General features: G+C 38.8%; 2 protein-coding genes and 1 pseudogene across 2 annotated transcripts; all 3 read right to left on the bottom strand.

Annotated features, from left to right (window-relative positions):
* Nucleotides 1-1,820: 1,820 nt before the first annotated feature.
* On the bottom strand, nt 1,821-9,674 carry LOC141789196 (cytochrome P450 2J2-like). Its single transcript, XM_074668537.1, has 9 exons — nt 9,471-9,674; nt 9,185-9,347; nt 7,068-7,217; nt 6,823-6,983; nt 6,190-6,366; nt 5,675-5,816; nt 4,342-4,529; nt 4,005-4,146; nt 1,821-2,008 (listed from the first exon to the last, which is right to left on the bottom strand). Exons 1-9 carry the CDS (start codon nt 9,672-9,674, stop codon nt 1,821-1,823), a joined length of 1,515 nt encoding a protein of 504 aa, XP_074524638.1.
* A 2,446-nt stretch (nt 9,675-12,120) lies between these two features.
* On the bottom strand, nt 12,121-18,630 carry LOC141789197 (cytochrome P450 2J2-like). The gene is made up of 9 exons (XM_074668539.1): nt 18,427-18,630; nt 18,161-18,323; nt 15,970-16,119; nt 15,725-15,885; nt 15,472-15,648; nt 15,040-15,181; nt 14,542-14,729; nt 12,579-12,720; nt 12,121-12,296 (listed from the first exon to the last, which is right to left on the bottom strand). The coding sequence occupies exons 1-9, from the start codon at nt 18,628-18,630 to the stop codon at nt 12,121-12,123; spliced, it is 1,503 nt and encodes a 500-aa protein (XP_074524640.1).
* A 1,032-nt stretch (nt 18,631-19,662) lies between these two features.
* LOC141788838 (cytochrome P450 2J2-like) lies at nt 19,663-23,145 on the bottom strand (annotated as a pseudogene).
* Between the last annotated feature and the right edge of the window lie 1,022 nt (nt 23,146-24,167).

Here is a 24,167-nt window from a genome sequence, read left to right as displayed (position 1 = left end):
AAAAGTTTGTTTTTTTCATTTGACAAAATTGTGTGACATTGTGAGTTTTTATTTCAGTCACTCTTTTCAAAGACTGTGTGTAGGGTTTTTACTCAGAAGTAGGTTCTACTTCACAGCATAGACCCATTAAAATGTAAAAGTCTCACAAACCCACCTAACCGTCTCTGAGCGTTGTTTTTTTTTCTTTTACAAGAATGTTTTTGGGGGAGATGACAGGATACAACTGTTTGTAAAAAAAAAAAAAAAAAAGCTTAGGTAATAGTACTTTTAGTTTTCTGTCTTGTAACTGGCGCTCTTTATGTGACTTGTGAGCTTAAACCTTTCTCTGACAAACCCCCCCAAAAATACCTGGAAGCAGAATACAACCAAAATGTCAACTCGTTTATGTTTTCCACTCACTGATTTCACAAAGAGTTGAAAGCTGTTCAGTATCCATCAAAGTGATCCTATTGGGGGAAGAAGTATAGTTTTGGTGGTCAACCTTTTTGCTAGGCTTGACCTATCTGAGCATAAAGTAAAATTCTACATTATTTATTTAATTTATCACTTTAACTTATTTGTCATATTATTAATTTATTAATTTGCTGTTCATTTTATCTAATTCCATGGCGCCGTGACGAACTATTGTACAATACTGTACCTCTGTTGCCAGAATGCACTAAGTCTTAACCATGGACTGTAAAACCAAAAAAAAATGGACGTCATCTTGCTCAGCTCTAGGTGAGGTCTCCACAAAAACTGCTCCCCCTGGTGGCTGGCTGCAGTGTAGGTAAAAAAAAAAAGGCTCTCCAGCCATTCCCGATGGGCTGTGGTCAAACTTAAAAAAATGTATACACCTCGTAAAAAAGATTTTCCACATCCAATTGTTGTGATGATTTGAAGATATCATATAGCAGCCTTGTATTCATGTCCTCTTTGTTTCATTTTCATTAGCTGTAAGTGGTTAAAAACTAGGTTTTATATCACGTTTAACGATGATTGACAGCTAAGTTCCTTTATCGCTAATTGTGTTCAGTTTGTTGGCGTAAATGAGCTTACTAGTTTGTAGCTAGCTAACTTTGAGCTACATTTAGTAGCTAGCATTGCATTAGCTTCAGATTACAGGATAATTAGCCTTGCTTGGCTGAACAGTGATAAGCCATCTTAAAAAGATTAGCAGCGCTGTATTTTTTACTTCACAAGATTTTAGTAAGAAAACTGTAGTTTTCTTTCAGCAGTCAGGAAAACATACAAAGTCCAAAAAAGTTACTGTTTCCGTTTTCTGAGCAACAAAGTTGAGGTAGGTGAAATTTCCTTCCAGTGTGTGATGAAACAAATGCTAGTACAAATTTTCCAATATCTGCATCTGAATCAAAATAGGTATTCTGATATATTTAAAAACCCTTGAATGCAACTTAAACAAGAGCTTCAGGATTATGGTTGTCTACTTCTAAACATACCATCCCATCTCAATCCATACCCTCTGAAGACATCATGCTGCAAAGAGGAAAGCATCTTACTCATCACTTGACTGTTAAAGTAAAGCAAAACAACAGAATTATTGTGTAAGTGCTAAGCCGCTTCTGAACACTGCAATTCCTCGAGTTTGGTGCGTTTTCAGGTCATTTTAAAGTCATAAAAAATGTACAGACTGTTTTAGGCACAGAAGGTAGAGGGTTGGTTAAAAAAAATAATAGCCAAAAAAAGAAGAATTCAACACAGCTAGGTGTTTGGTAAGATAACTGGGTAAGAAAAGCCAAAAAAAAGAAAAGAAAAAACAACTGTGAACCACAGAACAGTGACACAACAGTAAGAGGTGACACCAGTCAACAAATAATCAATCAGAGCTTCTGTGAGCGTGGGGTTGCACATATTTCATAGGCATGTGGGGCGAGAGTGGCTCCAAAGTGGTAGTCCAACACAGGCTCAACCCCAGCAGGCATGGAGAAAGTGAAGTGCTGCATGAAGGAGGTGAAGAAGAGGAAAAGTTCCATCTTGGCCAAACTCTCACCAAGACACTGCCGCTTTCCTGGGAATGGAGAAAAAACCCTTGTGAGAGTGGATAGAGTTATGTGACTTAACTATTTATTCTTATAATGGGTGCGTACAAGGCTTCACATGCTTGGTCAGCCAACCTAAAGCAGATACTTGATACAAGGGAGTTTTTAGCATCCCTGCATTGACTCCATAGTATAAGACCAGAGGTTTCTTCTCAGATAGTTCAATGCTGAGCCCAAAAACTTAAACTAATGTTCAAAGCAGTTAACAAGAAATGAAGCTTAGTGCAAGCTCAGTCAGGAAGACTGTGTGTTCACACCATAAACTGTACATAGAGTGAACAGCATGGCTCCACCATTTATCATTGTACAGTTTTGAAGCCAAAATACCGCCGTCTCAGGCGCCACCATTGTAGCAGTTTGTAGCCAGAGTCTGCACAGTAGAGATGATGAGGGATTCTGGGAGAATCTGAGTGGAGCTGGGTGACAAAAATGATAATTATTTATATCATCTGTTTATTTATTTATATGACTAATGAAAACGAAACTTTTCAGAAAAAAGAGGACTTGGATACAAGACTGCCAAATAACATCTTCAAATCACCACAACAATCGGACGTGAGAAACATTTCTACGAGGTGTAATCGTTTTTTAAAGTTTGACCACAGCCCATCTGGAATGGCTGGAAAGCCATATTTTTAAACCTATACCACAGCCAGCCACCAGGGGGAGCAGTTTTTGTGGAGACCTCACTTCAAGCCGAGCAAGCAGATGTCCATTTTTTTTACAGTCAGGTTCACACACTCAGGTTTCCTTCACTCTTTCCTTCTTTCTCACTGTCAACTGACCGGGGGAGTGCCGGCTTTTCTCTCTATCCAATCACATCGCTACAGCTTTGTCAAAATAAAAATTCACATTTTAGCCTAGTTGGAAGTACGATCCAACTTACGTACTTCCACTGCTGTAGATGGCACCGAAGAGCTACCACGCCCTATGGTGCCAATAGATTGTATAATAAATATAATCTCAAAGTACATTTAAAATACATAATTTCTAAACTTGATAATGTGCGTTTCTGTTACACTGAGCAAGTCTGTATGCCATAAACAACAATGTTTTTCTTGGTCCTTTTCATTTTGAGTAATATTTTGATTTCCAAAAACATCGCCTCTGTTTTTTCTTGGTTAATTGTGCAGAATATAGCAATATATCACAATATTGTGATATTGTGATACACTATAGTATCGTCACCCTCCTCACCCCCGTGCACCTCCAGTTTCCATCACTTAGTTCTCTGCTCAAGACTCAGTGTCTAGACTCCTTTCAGGGATATTCATAATTCATAACATCATCGTACCCCCAACATTTATTAGTATTCTAAACGCTTGATGGGGTCTAACTTCCAAACTTTATTTTGCATTTCATTAAATCTGTTCATAACTCTTTCTGGTGTATAAGTCTCTCCTGCCTGAAATGATAAATGACCAGACTGCCCTGAAACCAGAATGCACTGAGACCAAGATGAAACCTTGACATTTGGGAGTCAAGACCAAGACCATAAATATTGAAGAAAAATTACCCGAAGACTGACAAGGGGCAAAAGCCTTGACAGAAACAAAAAAGCTCTCTGCACTTTAGTTTTCAAGGCACCACAATGTTTATATCTTAATTTGCTTACTGAGCTTCTTGTCAAAAATATGCCTATTAACCAAAAACCACATTCACCGTACAAGTAACATTTAATTTCTTTCTTTTCTTTTTTTGAAGTTGTTTTTTTTTTTCTTTTATCCCTATAATTGAATAGGAGAGAGGACAGTGGATAGTGGAGGGGACAGGGAAAGAGTGGGGAGTGACCTGCAGGAAAGAGGCCACAGGCCGAAGTCGAACCCAGGCCACCTGCGCGAGGGCAAACCTCATGGGGCGTGACCTAAGGCCATCTGCACTCCGTAACATTTTATTTCTAGAACAAAATATTAGAAAAATAGGGCCATGTGTAGGTCTGCCCAGTCAGAGACTGTTGATCCTCACCTGCACAGAAAGGGAGGAAAGCAGCTGGCTTAACGAACTTGCCATCCTTGTCAAGAAAGTGTCCTGGGTTGAAGTCAAAAGGGGTCTCCCACTTATTCTCGCCATATAGCACTGAAGTCAAATTGGGAATCACTGTTATTCCCTGTTGATAAGAATGACACCAAAGTGTTATGATATTATACGTGTGTTAGCCCAAGAGGCCAAGATGCAACAGCATGTAAGATCTAAACTGAACACAGTAGATAACAATATATAACATTTCAAGAAAATGGAACAGTCATGGTGCTCTTTTAAACCAACATTTGGAAATATATCCATAAAAATGTTCCATATTTACTTTTGGTATAGTGTAGCCTTCCAGCTGGATTTCTCTGGTGGTCATGCGAGGCACAGCCAGAGGAGCTATGTTGCTGAATCTCTGGATCTCGTGCAGGACAGCTTCTGTGAACGGCAGGTTTGCTCCAGTTTTCATTGAAACCTGTCTGGACTGTCCAATCACTCTGTCTATCTCCGCCTGGACTTTAGCTGTGAGGAAGAGAAACAGACAAATCAGGCAACAAGTGAACAAAAAAAAAAATTCTTGTGTATACAATGTACAGTTCCATTGATCTGTTAGTTTGTAGGGTGGCTTGTGTTTCTGATGTTTTGAAAAATTGATGTCACAACGTTGATGATAGATTCTGGTGTAAGTTTTGCATACAAAAATTACCTGTGCTTAGTGTTAATGTTTACATTTTATAGAGGGATTATCAGTCTACGTCATCATAAAGATGCGCACACATCTTGACCGCAGAAGCAGCATTTAGCTCCATTCATTTAGACAAGTTAGCATTTTTGAAACACTAAATTCAAACTGTTAGAAGCATCAAAATGTATTTTTTTTCAGTGGACAGCTGTCAAAAACAATACTACACAATAGAGGCAACTTCTGTCAAGTTTCAACCGTTTCAACGGGTGTTTTGGCGTTGATAGCGACCATGCTAACTGGTGGCTTTCAGCCGACGGCAGCCATGATTAACGGCCAAGAGTCACCAGTTAACAGGGTCACACTTTTCACTGATACACCAGCGACGTCTGCGTGTGTGTCATTAAATGTGTATTCTTTATCCAACCTCAGTTAACCAGGTTTGACTGCAAACAATCAATAATAACTGCTGATACTCAAAATACAGATTTGACTTTTGTTTATTTAATGAAAAAGTTGGTTTGGGGCTGAGGTTCTGACCAAACATGGACTCAATATGGACAGTAGGCCCAAATAATGAGTGAACCTATAAAATTAGGATTGACAGAAACGGTTTTTATGACCAAAGTAAAATTAGGGAATATTATGAAACGATGTTTACATCCTGGTCTGTCACAGTCTGATGTGTCCACAGATAATGCAGTCATGGGCATCGAGTGAGAGTTGTGTTTTCTCTCTGGGTACATGCTAGGTTTCTCTGCTAAAATCGTCTGTCCACCTAATATCTGTCCACTTGCTGATCTATTCTGTCCACTCACTGCTATTTCACAAACCTGTGAGCACTTTGCCGTCCGTCAAAGTGATGACATCAATTTAAAAAAAAAAGTGTTTTTGATAAACAAATAATCCCTCTATATATTATAACGTGTGAATGTGTATGAGCACCCTTTGGCTAGGAAAGAACGAGCCTGGTTAGTGCTCCTACCCTGGATCTCAGGATACTTTGCCATGTAGAGGATAGCCCAGCGCAGAGTGGTGGATGTGGTCTCAGAGCCAGCCACAAACAGATCCAAGACACAAGCAACAAGGTTCTCCTCATCAAAGATGTTGTCAGCCTGCTCCTCACCCTGAGAATGCATCCAAAGTATATAAGTTAGAAATGCAGTGAAATGATTTAAAGCAATTTTGTTGCAGCATCCCTGTAATACTCTTACTGGAAAGAGTGCCTGAAAAAGTTTCCAAGCTTTGCTTTTTCAGTCAGGTTACTTTTTAAATTTTCTGGTTACTTCCTGAAAGAGGCAGGGCAAGCCTAAACTAATTTGCATATTCAGTTCCAGAGGGTCAAACAGCTACCTGAGCAGGTTATCGGCAGGCCTAATTTCATGATCAACTACTGATAACTTGGTATCAGTGACAAATATCTGTTCTCTAAATAAACTGACCACTTTTATTTTCTTAGACAGTCAACAGTAACACAAAGATTCTTCTAATGCTTTTTACCATCTGTATCTCTTTCAGGTAGCAGTCAATGAAGTCCCTTTGGTCAGAAGGGTCCCAGTTTTGTTTGTGAGCTTTAAGCTCTTCTCGAATGAAGTCCTTTGTCGTTTTGAAAATATCCAGAAACCGTTGATGTGGTCCTGGCAAACGTCTCATCAGCAGAGGGTATGCATTATGTAACTGTAGAAGAGAGTAAATTCAAAATAACATGAAAAGGGCAGGTCAAACTTATTTTAGTAAAGTCTGTTCTTAATGTTAAAGTAGGGGTCACCCATGGGTTTCCTGTGGGCACCTGGGCACCAGCAAGAACCACTTCAGGCGCCCGCGAGGCATGTTTCCAAAAATCAGATGATCACAATGAAGCTACCTCCAGAAATGTTTCCTACCGCCATTGTTGTGTAAATCAGTGATAATAATTATGGAATAATTAACATTGATTATTATTGTTATTAAAGTAATAGTAAGTAAGTAATCAGCACAGTTTTTTTTTTCAGGAAGTTTGTATCAGACAAGTAGCCCTCCTTACTACTCATTTCCCTTGAAGTAGCCCTTGGTCTCAAAGAGGTTGGTGACCCCTGCGTTAAAGCCTTGCAACCAACCACCATGTTTATTATTTCTGAACTGAAAATGCCATACCTGAGCCCAAACGCTGGCTTGACACTGGAGTCCCTCTTCAAAGCAGCCAATCAGTTTCTGAAACTTCTGATCACTGTACTCAAAGCGATGTCCAAAAACCAAGGAGCAGATGATGTTTGAGACAACATTGTTGATGACCAGGTGTGGACTGAAAGGCTTACCTCCAAAAGTTAAACAGAAACTTAGATGTTTATCTGGCATAAATGGGCTTCTTCCACAATTTTTTGATTCACCAACAAAAATACCTTTGAAGTGATTTAACTCTTCTAGACAATGTGTGAATTCATCCAGAATCACAGGTTCAAGAGACTTCTTGCCCAATCCAAACTGCCTGAGGGTCGAAAGTGTGAAACGCCTGTGCTGCTTCCACATGTGTCCATTCGAGAAAATAACCCCTGATTGGAAGTACATAGTCTGGTGATTAGATTTGTGATTGGATTTTTCACGAATAGATTAAAAACTTCAAAAATGTAACTTAAAGATTCATACATGGATATTTGAAATGAACAGTTCCTGTACTTTACACTGTTATTCTGGTTTAATTTAGATTTTGAAAAAAGTATATTTTTAAATTGTAGATAGTAGGGCTGCAACAACGAATTGATAAAACTGATTTAAAAAATCTTTTAGTAAAAGCATCGACAACATTTTTTCCATAATCCATTCACAGTGCTGTGCCATTACTGTATTAGTTCGTCTTCAGTTTATTTGTCTTCTTCTTTTCTTCCCCTTCTTCTTCTTCCTCTTCTTCTTCTTCTTCTTCTTCTTCTTCTTCTTCTTCTTCTTCTTCTTCTTCTTCTTCATTTCCGGCAGTGTAGACGCAGCGAATGCATATTACTGCCCTCCAGTGGTCTTCATTTATTTTTATTTTAATTAGCTCTTGTCATAAATTCCAGTTTCATTCAGGAACTGCAACACTACTTTGGTTGTCATAAGGTGGTTCTCATTATGGCTGAGTAAATAAAAAAGAGCTAAAACCTCTACTCACTAAAAGGCGGCGTCTTTCTGTTCTATAACTGTTGCATTCTAGGAGGACGTGTTTTACTGTCTCTGGTTGCCCACACTGACATAACCCTGTGCCATTTTTCCCTATTATGAACAAATAATGATTAAGTCTACAATGTCCAATCCTTAACCTATAGATTTTCGAGGTTTGATGTAACAACAGCACCTACTTTTCGCACTAGGTTGGATTGTGAAGTAGTGTCTCCCCCTATCCTCTCTCTCCCAATTTTCTTGCCACTCCTTTAATATTCCCTCCTTAATCATTCCTTTAAACTCAGCTCTCCCCAGAGGCTTTCCTCTTTTTTTTTGGTCAGATTATGCCAACTAGTTGAAGGTACATTACCGCCCCCTACTGGACCGAAGTATATTTACCTGGGCTGCGGGGCTGTATGTGTCACATGTAAACAGATCAACGTGGTGGAGGAGAAGCCGAGCCGGCAGGTGAGGAAAACACACGAATAATGGCAGAGCTGGAGAAAGCCGTTCATCCTAAAATTTCCAGAGTTTAGGAGTGTTTCACTCCGGGTAAAAGCACACAGTGTGTCAATTGTTAAAATGACCTCACACTGCACGGCAGTACGACTGCAATGATCCAGCCCTTGAAACGCAAACATGTTGGGATCATCGATGACGAGTCAGGGAGCTCAACAGTGAGGTAAGGAGCTACAAAATCCTACAAACACTCCCTTTACATGTTGTGAAATAAATGGTATGCCTTTTAGGACTCATTTTGTCTTTTTATCAAATCGTCACCCCGTTTGAAAACCACGAGGAGTTCATTAAACCAAAATTAGCATTAGCATTAGCTGCTAGAGATAGTGGTAGGGCAGAGGGGTTGAACTGTTTGACCTGCAGGTGAAAAGACTGAGGACACATTTCATATTTATTTGCCTTTTTGGCCCACTAAGTTCTTAAAATGACGACATAACGATTTATTTTGCCCGTACTGTTCATTCTTTAAGAGACAATACATGTATATAATTTGTTATGCTTTATAAATGTAGCATGTGGTCAGTTTAATTATGTTTGAATATGTTGTTTCTTTGTATTTATCATTAAGCAAACAATATTTTGCAAATTGTGCATTCTCATCCTTTTTCCCCCAATTCGCTGATTAATCGTAAATATAATCGTCAGAGTGATCGGTTACTAAAATAATCGTTAGTTGCAGCCCTCGTAGATAGATTTTTTTTTTTATTGATGAACAGTTTGCGATTTGGACGGGTATAAAGCTTCTTTAGACACCAGTCTGTTTCTGTGGTTAAAGCTGCTTGTGAATGTGTAAATCATTGCAGTGTGACCTTTAACCTTTAAATGCAAGGACCCAGTATTTGCTTTGTGCTTTACATCACCTCACCTCGTCCGTGGGTCAAGTCCATGACCAGAGGAAGGGCTGGGCGGTCTGCCAGACTGTCTCCTTGATTAACCAGGGCTTCTTTCAGAACCTCAAACCCATTCAAGACCACCAGCCACTCTTGGCCTATTCGTAGGCTGTACACATCTCCATATTTTTTTGCCAACTGAGAATAAATTTCAGACAGGAGAAAAACATTATGCTCAGTTCAACATGCAAAGTAAAGTGGGTTCCTTTAGTTGCCTTCTGCATTTTAACTGTAGTTTCATGGTCAGACCTGTTCACCTACTTGTGTCATACTCTCATGGGTCTTTTTGTGGTCCACTGAGAAAATGTTGCCCACCAAAGGAAAAGCTGGAGGTCCTGGAGGGAAGCTGGCGTGCCGTTGGTTGTTGATGTAATCAGTAATGAGAAGGAAAAAGATGATGAAGAGCAGCAGACTTTTGACATCCCATCTCACACAGGTTTCAAATACAGAAGAGATTAAATCCATTCTGCTGTTGAGGGCTCAACTTTGCATGTGGATCCTGTGCTTCTGTGCTTCTGTTGCGTTTTAGGTTAGAAGTTTAGTGTTGTGTCTCCACTCACCACAGTTATGTCAGCCTTATCTACCCAATGAGGGATAAGCCTGTTGTTGACTCTTGGCGATATGCCAGACACATCTTGGTTGAATGGAACTCTGATCTTTTATTTGACATCTGTGTTCAGCACAGTTAATCAGTGACACTAAATCATCTGAGAGCTTGTTTCTGCACCATTTGCTGACACGACACAACATGCTCATTCAGGCATTACATTACATTATATACATTAAATAAAGTACAAATCATTTTGTATGCTCTACTTTTGACATAATTGCATCTTAATGTTGATGTTTTCTTTCCTTTTGTGTTGTAATTTTTTCAACAGACGTACTTGTTGGTTTTGGAGCAGTTTTGTTTTAGTCAACAATGACAAATTATTTTGTTGATGCCCCTTTTTTAATGACGATGACGAGGCGGTGATGAGTTAAACATAGTTCTTTGATGACCAGACCATGACCAGACATTTGTGAGTTTCCATTGATGAGATGAGACTGGACGAAAATGTTGGTGGGTGGTGCTCAAAAAGCATGACACTTCTGCCTATTGTGTGCAATTTGTCCATCAAAATCTGATTGCATCCTATCCTTGTTTGGCCAAGACCACCACTTGGCATGTTGGGCACATTCTGCACAACCAAGGGGCAACATCCAGTCACTAAAAATGAAGCCTGTGCGGAAGTGCGAAAAGTGGCTGTTCGTTGAGAATCCGCCTGAGGTTGGCTGCAGAAAGACCAGAAGTCACGTACACCCCCAGCCATAAAAACAGACTTTTACGGCATTAAAATGCATATTTACAGCCTGGTTCAAAAAACGGTTTGGGTCTAAAGCGCTGATTTCACTATCAGCACACACTGTACGGTGAGTGAATTTTTTTCTATCTCTGCAGTTTAAAAGTTATCAGGGTTGTTTGATTGTCCAGTCAGAGGCACAGCTCAGGTCACATGACCGCCAGGCACCCTGTAGCTGCTTGATGAAAAACTCACAGCCGGCGTCATAGCAAATGTGGCTGTGTCTACGGATTGGCTTCATTTCACGTCTTCAGGAACAGACGGGTGACGTCGCGGATGCTTCGTCCATGTTTAATACAGTCCATGTGCACAACGCTTGGGTCACTAGTCACACACACAGATCCCTCCTCAACCTACATCATCGTCATTAAGATGCATTTGGGTAACACAAGTGGTGTTGAGCTCCATTAATTCAGACGAGTTAGCGTTTTTTTTTTGTTTTTGTTTTTCATAATTTTATTTTCATTTTTCTAACATAAAAAAATTATATGGTTGACAACAAAGATACCAAATTATAATAAGAACAATCAAAACAAGAAAACAAAACAGACTAAAAAACAAACAAAAACCGGGACATAAACAAGAGACAAAACAAAACAAAACAATTACACAAAAAATAAATAACTAGGGTTAGCGTTTCATAAACACTAAATTCAAACTGTAGGAAGCGTAAAAATGTCCTGTTTTCTGTGGTCAGTTGTCAAACTAAGTCACCAGTTAACAGGGTCACACTTTACACAGAAACACCAGCGACACCTGAGGCTGTGTTATTAAATCTCTCTTCTTTATCCAAACTCAGTTAACCAGATATAACCGCAGACAAGCAAATTAACTGCTGATTTTCTAAATCCATTTTTTTCTTTGAGAATTCAATGGTAATAGTTGGTTTCGAGCTGATGTCATGCCCCACATGGTTAACTGCTGTTGTATGACTTGCAACACTTAAAACAACCTCTCAACCTTGATTCCATTTTCCAATACTTATTGACCTCATTTAATTGGTTAAAAGTCTAATATTTTCCTGTCTTTATCTAAACTAAAACTATCACATATGGAAATTACTAAAATGTGACTAAAACTGATCCAAAAGACTAAGATTAAAACTAAGACTGCTGCCTAAAGCAAAACTGTTTTGGAGATTTGCGAACCGAAGTGTAGATACGCAGCATAGATTTATTGTCGAATAATGGCACGGTAGGTTTAGATGTAGTAACATTTTCACATTTCAATGATTTTTATGTTTTTTTGATTCATTTTGTTTTTATTTTTTCATTTTTTTACAAAATTAAGAGCCTTTAGGTAGCCGAAGTTTGTTTTATCCATTTTGATTCTTTCCACTTTCACTCCTTCGTATGACATTTAAAGGAAGTACAAACAGATTTTCTTCAGAAGTTGTAATTCAGCTTTGTAAAGTAACACATAAACACATAAAGTTGCAAAGATTCAACTTTTATTACGTTTCAACAGCCCAATTAAGATATCACTGGTGTAAAAAAAACTGTTGTTTTATAATAAATTCACCAACAGTGAAACATATTTAAGTGCAGTGGTGTCAATTTGAGTCTCTCTTATCGGGGGGTGGCACAGATTTCATACTGACGTGGTGCCAGAGTAACACCCAAATGGTAGTCAAACACGGGCTCTACCCCTGCAGGCATGCAGAAGGTGAAGTGCTGCAAAAAGGAGGTAAAAAATAAAAAAAGCTCCATCTTTGCCAGGTTCTCCCCAAGACATAACCGTTTACCTGGATAAAGAAAAAGAAAAATAATCTGGGGTTGGGTAATCTCAGTAATCAAAGTGTGAGCATACTGGATTTTATATAAGATTTTTTTTCCAAGATCAATTGTTTAAAAACATTTTCTTAAGGTTTATACCTTTTTTTATTTAGGGCAAAAAAATTTAATTAGGAAAAAGTTCCTAAAATTCCTAAGAAACCTTGTAACGTCTTATGAATATAATAATGTTTTAAACATCTTTAGAAATAAAGCTGTCAAATTGTAATGAAACAAATTGTGTTACCCCTCACCTGTAGAGAAAGGAATAAAAGCAGCCGGCCTCACAAACTTGCCCTCCTCGTTCAGAAAGTGTCTTGGGTTAAATGTGAAGGGTGTCTCCCACTCATTCTCATCGTACAGCACCGAGGTCAAATTGGGGATGATTAAAACTCCCTGATGATGAGAGTTATGTAAAGAGTTACACTATAATGTGAAATAAGAACATCAATTATAATTTAGTTTTGGGGTTGAACCCAGCCCCAAAACTAATTTTCAGCTTCTTGTATCACCATTTTGATTCTTTTGGCCCTGAACACTGGCTTCTGACATGTTCAGGTTCTGAAAATGGACTGACTGATCAATGAAAAGCTTTATCAATCTTGCTGGAGATTTGAGGCTTCATAAATCAGAAACCCCTCCTCTCCCCAGGCTGTGCCTCAGAATTATTTCTTCTGAAACCACTAACATGTTAAAATGTACTAAAAGGGTGTCTGACTTTGTTTTTTGAGGGGCCTTAGCTATCTTATAAGTCCTACGTTGGCTGTGAGCAACAGTCTCAGGTCCCATATTCCAAATATCTCAAGATCTACAAAACACACGAAACCAGAGGAGCAATCTACTCTGGTCCCCCAGTATGGAGGACTAAACGTGCCAAAATGAAATATAAAAAAACATCATTATTTAAAAGAGTAATAAATTAAACAAATTATTAAATAAATAAATAGTTGTGTGAATAGTTATATAATATTGGAAATAAATGAATAAATAATTAAATAAATATATAATTATCTTAAATTAAATAAAAGTGTTATGAAATACCTAAATAATTAAATAAATGTGTCATTAATTATTCAAAATGGGACTTACGATGGTCGAGTCACAGTTGCCAGACTCAGCAGTCCCATGTCAAACAAACTAACACAGCAGCTTACAATGAGGGTCTGCATGAGCTCACCAGTGAGTTAATAACATAAATTTTAGACCTTGCACTGGGCTGCAAAATACACGTGGACCAGAGCCCTGTTCCTCCAGGCTAACTCAGTAAGCTGAATGACTTCAGGATTATCATCACACAAGCTTGTTCTTTTCCTGTGTATTTCACAGCCCAGTAAGGGAGAAGCCATTGAGAACTTCTTCTGCATTAGCAAACACTCTTCAGTCCCTATCTTGGTCAGAGAGAGCAGAAATAACTCCAGGGGCTTTATTTAACCCTTCTTTGCAAGCCACATGTTCAGAGTACAAAATTTCAGTGTCAGTATTCAGTGCCAGGTGTAAAATATATGTTATTAACTCACTGGAGAGCTCATGCAAACCCTTAGTGATGCCTGCTGTGTTAGTTTGTTTGACATGGGACTGCTGAGTCTGGCAACCATGGTTTGACCATCGTAAGTCCCACCCACTGAGTTTGATGGGTGAGAGTGACAGACAAAATTAATTCATGATGTGCTGCCAGAGCGGTGACCATGGATTAATTAAATAAATAATTCAATAATTAATCAAATGAGTGATTCATTTAATAAATACTTAAGTAATAAAATTTGGTTTTACATTAGATAAACATTTTAAATAATTGATGGCATATTTAGTTAATTATTTAAGTATTTCATAACACTTTAATTGAAGAAATAATAATACATGTATTTTATTATTTACTTATTTATTTATTTCTGATATTAGATATTTATTGACAAAATTAATTATTTAATTAATTATTCTTTTAATTAATAATGTATTTATATATTTCATTTGGCACGTTTAGTCCTCCATACCCCAGAGGTCCTTTAAGTGCATTCACCACTATCACCCCATCAGTACCCCTTCTCTAAAAAGTTTTGTTGACCCCTTCAGATATATAGGTAAGGATCCCCCTGGAATTGGCCTCTACCTTCTGATCAAGGAGCATCTAGATATGGGATTGGTCCATCCACTAGCAATATGCCCAGTCCATGGCCCCGCATAAAGGAGTTTTTTTATGTGACATCCATGAAAACTGACCTTTGGGATTGTGTAGCCTCTCAGCTGGATGTCTTTAATGGTCTCATGAGGCAAGCTGAGAGGAACAATGTTTCCCATTCTCTGGATCTCATGGAGGACAGCTTCAGTGAAAGGCAGGTTTACTCGATCTTCTGTGGATGGCTGTCGGGACTGTCCAATCACTCTGTCTATCTCTTCCTGGACCTTTGCTGTGAGAGACAAAAAGTTATAAAAGTACTCCAACAATCAGTAAAACTTTAAGACTCAGGGAGACCTGATAATTGATTCAATACTGCTACATGATTCAGTCATTTTGATTTGATATAATGAACCCATAGTTAAAGCTCTGCTTTTAACAAATAGATGTTTGTTGCAGAGACTTTGACATAATCATGGAGGACAGAGAAAAGAAATCGTATGATGTGAAAATATTGGTCTTAATACATAGACAATTAACAGAGCTGTTTTGATTTTATTACCCTATCAAAAAGTATAAATGAGCCTGGTTAGTGCTCCTACCCTGGATTTCAGGGTACTTTGCCATGTAGAGGAAAGCCCAGCGCAGAGTGGTGGATGTGGTCTCAGAGCCAGCCACAAACAGATCCAAGACACAAGCAACAAGGTTCTCCTCATCAAATGTGCTGCCAGCCTGTCCCTTACTCTAAAAACATATCCAGATACACGTATTTCATCTTGTTACAAATTAATGATAAAAAATGCTCAGAGCTTTGCTTTATTTGTTTGAAATGGATTTTGTCAGAGAAAGTTCAAATGTAGAGGCAGAGGACATGGCAAAATGTGAAGTGGCAAAGAGTTTCCATATATATGTGATGTTATGTATGTAAAGCAAATACATCTGTTGATGTTACACATTTTTCCAAAAACAAAACAAAACAAAACAAAAACTGAGCACAGAATAAGCAGTGAATAAATGTATATAATGCTTATCACCGTCTGTATCTCATTCAGGTAGCAGTCGATGTAGTCTCTCCCATCCGCAGGGTCCCAGTTTTGTTTGTGCTCTTCAAGCTCCTCTCTTATAAAGACTTTTACGGCATTGAAAACTTGCAGAAATGTTTGATGAGGTCCTGGCAAATGTCTCAGAAGCAGAGGAAAGGAGTTGTAAAACTGTGAAGCAGAAAAATTAAGACATGAAAAAGAAAGTATGTTTAAGTTAATCATTAAAGCCTTGAAAGTGCTTCACCTCTGCCCAAATTGAGGTTAGACCCTGGAGTCCTTTCTCAAAGCAGATGATCATTTTCCTGAACCTCTCGTCACTGTACTCAAAGCGGTGTCCAAAAACCAGGGAGCAGATGATGTTGGAGACAGCGTTGTTAAGGATGATGTGTGGGTTGAAAGGCTTACCTTCACAGGTAAAGAGAGAAGTAGAAGTTTATTTGGTTTACGAACTTTTCTTTCAAATTATTGGCTGCACAGTATCTAGTTAACCTTTAAAGTGAAGAAAGTCTTTTGAACAATGAATTAATTCATCCAGAATCACAGGTTCAAGCGACTTCTTGCCAAACCCAAACTGCTTGAGGGTTGAGAGCGCAAAACGTCTCTGCTGCTTCCACATGTCTCCACTTGTGAAAATAACCCCTGATTGGAGATACATAAAAAATGGAAAAATTAAAAAAGCAGAAAATGTTCAAATCATGTGTTTACAGCTTCTGATACACTCATACTCATTTTTTCAGTTGGAAGAACCCTAAATAATTGGGGGGGGGGGAGTCAGCTGTAGATCAGCAGCAGTTAAAACTTTTTGTTTTAACTACTTTACTTTTAACTATGCAAAACAGTTCATCACTAAGGAAAAAGAGCTGTTTAGATACCCATCTGCCTGAGATGCGGCTTTGGCTGAGGCCCCGTTTACACAAAGTTTCATCTGAAAACGCTAAAATGCCGTGAAAACTCAGTGAAACATATTTGTTTACACGGAAACGCTGATGGACTGAAAACGCTGTAGTGAGCAACCCAGGCCTACAGGTGGTGCTATAACTGTCTTGTCCAGAAGCCGCTTTTGTGAGTTCTCCACCGAAGTAGAGTTGAGCCGATCATATGGTGTATTGGGGAATAAAAAGTCAAAAAGTGGAGCAACAGATGCAGATTTTGTTGAAAGACAATCCGCAGATGCAGCAGATTGAGCAGCACAAGCACAACATGGTAGTCCGTGATGATCGTACCAACGGTACTGTTGTCCTGTGGTATGTGCGCGCGCAAGGCAGACTGTGACGTCAGCATTTCCACTGAAAACGCCGGCTTACTGTTTACACGGAAACTGTGCCGGGAGCGAAGCTGAAACGCAACAAAACTTTTGCGTTTCACCCTAAAACCGTTGTCGTGTAAACAGCCCCTGAGAGTCTGTCAGTCGTCAGCCCCTTTGTTGTGAGGCAACAGCACTAACCAGGCTTGGGAAGTAACAGATTACATGTAATGGTGTTACGTAATTAGGATACAAAAAAAATGTAACGCACATTGGGACACTTAACAATGCAACACCACAACAAACCAACACGTGAAGCAACCACCCACGAAGCCTCGAGCTAAGGTCGTTCATCATTATGGCCACTGCCGGGCAAAAAACATGCCTTCACTGGGTGGAAAATGTGGCATCATTTCAAGTTTAAATCAGATAAGGGGAACAAAATGATGCTGTCACTATCCAGGGACTCCACATCCAACTTGAAGAAACATCCAAAGGTATGGAGACTAACTGCTAATGTTTGCTGAAATACACAGAAATCCAGTTAGCTTAAGTTCAGGTTTGTTAGCTTGCTAACCTGTCAATAATCAGTCAATACTGCTACTCGTGGCACCACTGTTTCATGTGGACACATGGTTTGTTAAAAAAATACAGTTGATGTACTAAAATAGAGCCTTCTCTGTTGACTTTGTAAAAGGATCATACTTAATGTTAAGTCTGAAAAGAGAACATTTTAAGTTTGCTTTTAAAAAGCATACTTTGTAAACTGTCAACTGTGTTTTACAGCAGAATACTTGGATAATTTGGAATCAGCTGGGTTGTCTCTATGTGTTTAACTGCAACAGCATTTCTTATATTCAGTATAAAAGAATATTTTATTGTTTTATATTTTTCTGAGGGTGGTGCAACACTGCAACACTGTTAGCACTGCAGCCTCACATTAAGAAGGTCACTGGTTTGATTCCTAGCTAGGCCGGTGTGCCTTTCTGTGTGGAGTTTGCATGTTCTCCCCGTGCATGCATGCTGAACAGGATAAGTGGTTCAGAAAATGAATGAATGAATATTTTTCTTTAAAAAAAAAAAAAAAAAATACACAGAGCAGATGACACATCGTCTTTACTTTCTTGTCTTTATGTGCATGTTTGGTATTGAAGTTATCCAAAAGTAGAAGTAATCAGGTACATTACTTCAATATTATGATACTTAGAGTAAGTTACTGATTACATTTTTTAAGAGGTATCTTGTAATTGTACTTGATTATTTTTAAAGTAACCCTCCCAACCCTGGCACTAACAACTGCACCACCGTGCAGCCATGGTTGCAGAGGACAAACCTATGTACGTTTTTTAGGTAACAATATTTTTATGTATGCGTATCCTAGACATGTCATAAAGTTCAGTGGCACAGAGCACAGAACAAAGTTTCAAATCTTCTCACCAAGTCCTTTTGTCAGGTCCATGACCAGAGGGAGGGCTGGGCGGTCTGCTACACTGTCTCCTTGATTGACCAGAGCTTCTTTCAGAACCTCAAACCCGTTTAAGACCACCACCCAGTGCTTGCCCATACGCAGGCTGTACACATCTCCATATTTCCGAGCCATCTGTGAGTTTATTCAAAAGAAGAGGAGAGGCAGCAGGTTTAGAAAAACACAGAATAAGTTGGTATCAGTTAACCTGTGTTTTCTGTGAGAGAATTTGTTCTACCTGTGTCATACTCTCGTGGGTCTTTTTGTGGTCCACATTAAAGGTGTTGCCCAGGATAGGTAAAGCCCAAGGTCCTGGAGGGAAGCTGGCTGGCCGACGACTCTTAATGTAATCTATAGTGAGGATAAAGATGACAGTGAAGAGCAGTAGACTTTTGACATCCAAGCTCAAGTAGGATCCTGTTATAGAAGAAATTAAATCCATTCTGTGATTAAAGGATCAACTCTGTGAAATGTGAGCCGATACTTCTCTTTAGTCTCCAGTTAGACCAAAGTCTATGATTGTACTGCCATAAACACAGTGAGGGAGAAGCTTTGTGTTTTTGACCCTTGGCTGCATCACACTAGCATTCAAGGTACACTGAACTGTGATCCAGTTATTCTCTGAAAAGGGTCAAACATGTCAAACACTGTTAATCAGTGACAATAAATCAATCATTCAACCATAGTTAACCATGTAAGTAAGAATCAAAAGCCTTTCAAATTTATCTCAAGTGGTAAATTTCGAAGGATTCACATAAGCAGTTAACACCAGTGGTCTTAACATAAACCCAGCAAAATGCATATTAGTATGCAGAGCTATTGTGATTGACTCATGATTGTTAATATCAACTATGTAATAACTACTCACATTGATGATTAAATGTGCAAAGATACAAAAAATAATCCATCAGACAAAAATACTTGGCAAATATTATAGAAGTTTCAGCATTACATAGAGTAATGTCACATAAAGTAATTAAGATCAGCTGTGGGCTATAAATAGACACAGCATGCAATAAAACAAGGCCTCCTCAGGTGAGGAGAGGTGAGGTAAACAAATAAATGAGCCAGCAACATCAAGTGCTCAAGACAATGTCAAAATCTTGCAACGATAAAGAGCAAAATTCTCCTTCCCAATAAACATGGTGCAAAAAGTAAGTCGGTTTGTGTTTGGTAGGTTATTTCTCCATTGTAACATTGCTTCTTGGCAATGCATCTTATACTGTCAGAAAGGCTGTTTTTTTCCCTTTCAAGTGGTGCCGCATCTTAGAGGATTATTTGTTTGTAGGATGACCAGCAGAGCTGAGTTTGTAGGTTGCAACCATGAAAAATTTGCCAAACCTTCTCTGCCAACAACTTACTCTTACTCACCACGGCCATCCTGGTCCACAGCCTCGTCACCTCCCGGATTGACTATTGCAACTCACTCCTCTCTGGTGCCCCCCACATATCCCTCCATAAACTTCAAATGGTTCTAAACTACACAGCCTGGATCATCACCGAAAACCCCTTCTTTCATCACATCACCCCCGTCCTCCAGCAGCTTCACTGGCTCCCCATCAAGTTCAGAATTTACTTCAAAATCCTGCTCTATACTTTTAAGGCCATTCACAACCTCACCCCACCCCCCACTCCCCCACCTTTCCGATTTCCTCCACATCGCCACCCCTTGTCGATCCCTCAGGTCGTCCTCCTCCCTCCATCTCTCTATGCCCTTCACCCGGCTTAGCACCATGGGGAGCAGGGCTTTCAGCCGCTCTGCTCCCAAACTGGAACTCTCTCCCCCTGGACCTCAGAAACATTGACTCCCTTCCCCACTTCATATCAAAACTCAAAACCCATCTGTTTCAATCTGCTTATTCCCTTTAATTTTCCACCCTCATTTAACTCGGTCCCTCTTGTATGTTGTTTTTACTTATTTTAATTGTGATTTTAATGCAGTGTGTTTTTACTATGTATTTTGTGAAGTGTCCTTGGGTGCTAAGAAAGGCGCTTTCAAATAAAATGTATTATTAATATTATTATCATTAAATATTAAGTCTTAGCTAAATATTTAGAATGAAACTAAATGTTTAGAAATGTAGCTAGATATTTAGAATCAGGACATTCGTTTATAAAATTTATAAATAACATTTAACACTTAGATATAACATTTTAGATGAAATACTCAACATTTACATATAGCTGACAAATATATTTCACACATATTTCTCTACATCTGCAGAAAAAAAATGATGTTTTAGAGCTTAATGTGGAGAAATGTTGTTTTTAGCAGTGTGTGCAACTTTACAATTGGCGCCCCATGTTTAAATGGACCTAGAGTTGTATGAAGTAAAAAAGAAACCACTTGATGTAGGGAATTTGATAGCGACACAAAGTTATAATGAACCTGTTTTTCCACATTAAATGTTTCATCAACCACCAACTTAGCCTGGTCAGTGCTCTTACCCTGGATCTCAGGGTACTTTGCCATGTAGAGGAAATAGTTGGGTCATTTTGGAGCGAAACGTGACCGCGGTGAGCGAAGGTCCGTTTCTCAATGGATTTGTCATCTAGGAGGGCTAAAAAACAAATTTAGCTGGGGTGTATTTTTTAAAATGGCGGGGAAAATTTTTTAGAGGCCGAAACCCAAAATGGCTGTCATGGAAATGATCTCTTTAAAGGCATGACCTACAATGATGAATAATATATGTTTTCAGACCTTTTTTTGTTGAGAAATACATATTTCAGGGTTACAGAATGATTTGACCTTATTTTAACCTTCAAATTCAAGAGGGCTGCCACTTTTGGTGTTTTTTTTAGGGTTTTTGGGGGCAGTTTTTGCCGTTTTTGGGGGTATATTTTTTCAGTATTGTTACAGAGTCTCTATATGGTTATAATGGAAGCTCTGCTCATGATGAGTTGAGTAATATGCAGTTAAAGTTCACAGAAATAACATCTGAAGTCAATAAAGTAGATCTTTATGTGTAAACAACCCTTGTTGATTGACCATTTCCCATTAAAAAGGACTATGCAGAAATGACTTTTCAGGTCTATATCACAATATTTTTGCTTTATTAAATTCTTTTGCAGTGTCAGACCAATGGAAATGAATAGATTCCTTTATTTTGCTCCCATTTAAATGAATGGAGATTTATTATCACCATGGAAACCACTGGAGCAAAGCCATATGTGTGATGTCACAAGGAAACTGCAGGCCGTTTTGCCATTTTGGATTTTGGCCTCCAAAAAATTTTCCCCACCATTTTAAAAAATACACCCCGTTTTTTAGCCCTCCTAGATGACAAATCCATTGAGAAACGGACCTTCGTTCACCGGGGTCACGTTTCGCTCCAAAATAACCCAACTAAAAGCCCAGCGAAGGGTGGTGGATGTAGTTTCGGACCCAGCCACAAACAGTTCCATGACACACATGATCAGATTTTCTTCATCAAAACTGTTTCCAACCTGCCCCTTACTCTGAGGAAAACATTCAAGTAAAAAAAATAAAAAAATAAAAACTTACATTATACCGATAGTACTATATCTTTCTTGTCACCGTCTCTATCTCATTCAGGTAGCAGTCGATGTAGTCCTTTTGGTCAGAGGGATCCCAGTTTTCTTTGTGCTTCTTCACTTCTTCTCTTATGAAGTCCCCAACTTTGTCCCAAATAATAAAAAATGTCTGATGTGGCCCGGGTAAACGTCTCATTAGCAGAGGGAATGAGTTGTAAAGCTGCAGAGGGTGAATCTAAAATAATACCATCCATCTGAGGAATTTCAGCATGAGATTTTCTGTTTCTATCACTCAGTTCCTAGCCTTGGAAATCTATCTGAGCATTTATTCACACATTTAACACATTTCCATCTTTGGTTGTGTTCCAATTACCAAATGCTGTACTTTTGTCTCACTACTTGAATCCTTTATGAACAGTTACACACTGAGAGTGCATGTCGTAAGATGCACAGACCATTAAAAATAAGTATAAGTCTCTAAAATGTCTTACCTGTGCCCAAATTGAGGCCTCAAGCTGAAATCCTTTCTCAAACCAGTTTATCAGTTGCCTGAACTTCTTCTCACTGTACTCAAAGTGATGCCCAAAAACCAAGGAGCAGATAATGTTTGACATAGCATTGCTAATCATAAACCTTAGATTGAAGGGCTTACTTCCAGTGAAAAAAAAGAAAAAAATAGAAAAAGTGGTGAAAAAAACTTTACATTTATTTATGATTTTTCTCTTAACCTAAACATCTTGATGCAAGTTTGCTACTTCCCTTTGTATCTTTGAAATTCTTTTAAACAATTTGTAAATTCACCCAAGATGATGGGCTCAAGTGGCTTCTTTCCAAAACCAAAGTATCTGAGGGTTGAAAGCATAAAATGTCTCTGCTGCCTCCACGTGTCCACTGAAAAGAAATTAATCAAAAGTAGACAAATAAGTTTTAAGTTAAGCCTTTCAAGTTATCAAAGATCCCCAGGACCCAAAAAGTAGCATTTTTAAGCTCTATGTGTGCTATGCTCTGATGGTAAAGTTGTCCTCTCACCTAGTCCTTTGCTTTTGTCCTGCAGCATAGGAAAGGGTGGACAGGCTGCCACAGTGTCCCCATGATTAACAACAGCTTCTTTAACCAACCACTCCTGGCCCATTTCCATTCTCCATATTTCTGGGCTAGCTGCATATGGATTCAAATGAAAAAGAAAAAACATGGTGTTTAGAGGAACAGATGACAGAAAGATAAGTCCATCAGTTGTCCTTGTGATGGTGGATTTACCTGAGTCACACTCTCAAGGTCTTTGTTGTGGTTCACAGAGAACATGTTTCCCAGGATTGGAAAAAGCCAGAGGTCCTGTAGTGAGGATAAAAACTGCACACAAGCAGTTGCTAGTGTGCTAGTCACTTCACGGCCAACTGCTTTTCCAACTTTGGACAGTACAACAGAGGGCTAGCGAATAGACTGGTCCCGAATCCAGGCGCATCACCAACCATCCGCCAACAAACCTCGGACCCTGGAAATGTGAGTGTTTTAAATGCTGTGTGCTGTGGAGCAGATGTAAGAGCTTTTCCTCAGTGTCCCCCCTGTCTCTGTGTTAGCTTCAGGATGCTAACTTTAGCTGCGGTTAGCCTGTTGTTTTAGCCTGTAATGTTACGGTAAACAAGCTTTGCTGTTTTCTGAACATTGTGCACTCAGAGCTCGTGGCGCCGCTCTCAGTGACGTGAAAGAGCGGGGCGGTATCAGTGGTGGCTCATTTACATATGAAGGTCACGCCCACTAAATCAGAGCGTTCTGAACAGAGGGGCTATGAGAGCCTGGAAACAATGCTGCTGTGCTTGATTTATTGGCTTTTTGGACCAAAACATGTTACTACCATTTCATGAAGACGTCAATGATCCACTTTAAACTGCAGAAAAGGAGCAAAATATGGGACCTTTAATGTTACATCAATTTGTGACCAGAACATTTTGGTTAAATTTTATGATTATTTAAATAGACAGCAAAAAGTTAAAGTGACAGTTGTGCTAAAATGAACATGGAGTCAAATGTTGATGTGTAAGTAAAAATTAAAGTACGATAATCCTTTATTTGTCCCACAACATTGAGGTTTACAGCATCACATAAGCAGGAGATGGTGTCAATAATTTACTTTTTTTTATGACAATTTTAGCCAGAAAGATTTAAAAAAGAAAAAAACTTCTGGTATGAGCCACACCACTCTTTGTGTTCAATCCAATCCAATTACAGATATAGATCATTAGTTATAATTTGCAGTAGTGGATTTATCAGATATTAAATTTGTTTTGTTTTCGTTTTTTTACTTTTTGAACGCATTGAATGAAAAAAATTTAAACAAAATGTGAAACATTTATCACAACCATGACAAAAAAAGTAGCTCAAATTCAACAGAATATACAAAGCGGTTTTTGATGGCTGTTCAATCACTGGATAGTGACGTCTAGCAGTTTATAGCATTAGCTATGCACAATGTTAGACATGATTCAT

The sequence above is a fragment of the Halichoeres trimaculatus genome, unplaced genomic scaffold (genome assembly GCF_033239565.1).
Source record: "Halichoeres trimaculatus isolate MK-OKI-2021-1 unplaced genomic scaffold, fHalTri1.1 fHalTri1_scaffold_4, whole genome shotgun sequence".
NCBI classification, from domain to species: domain Eukaryota; kingdom Metazoa; phylum Chordata; class Actinopteri; order Labriformes; family Labridae; genus Halichoeres; species Halichoeres trimaculatus.
This window is presented reverse-complemented; position numbering and strand designations above follow the sequence as displayed.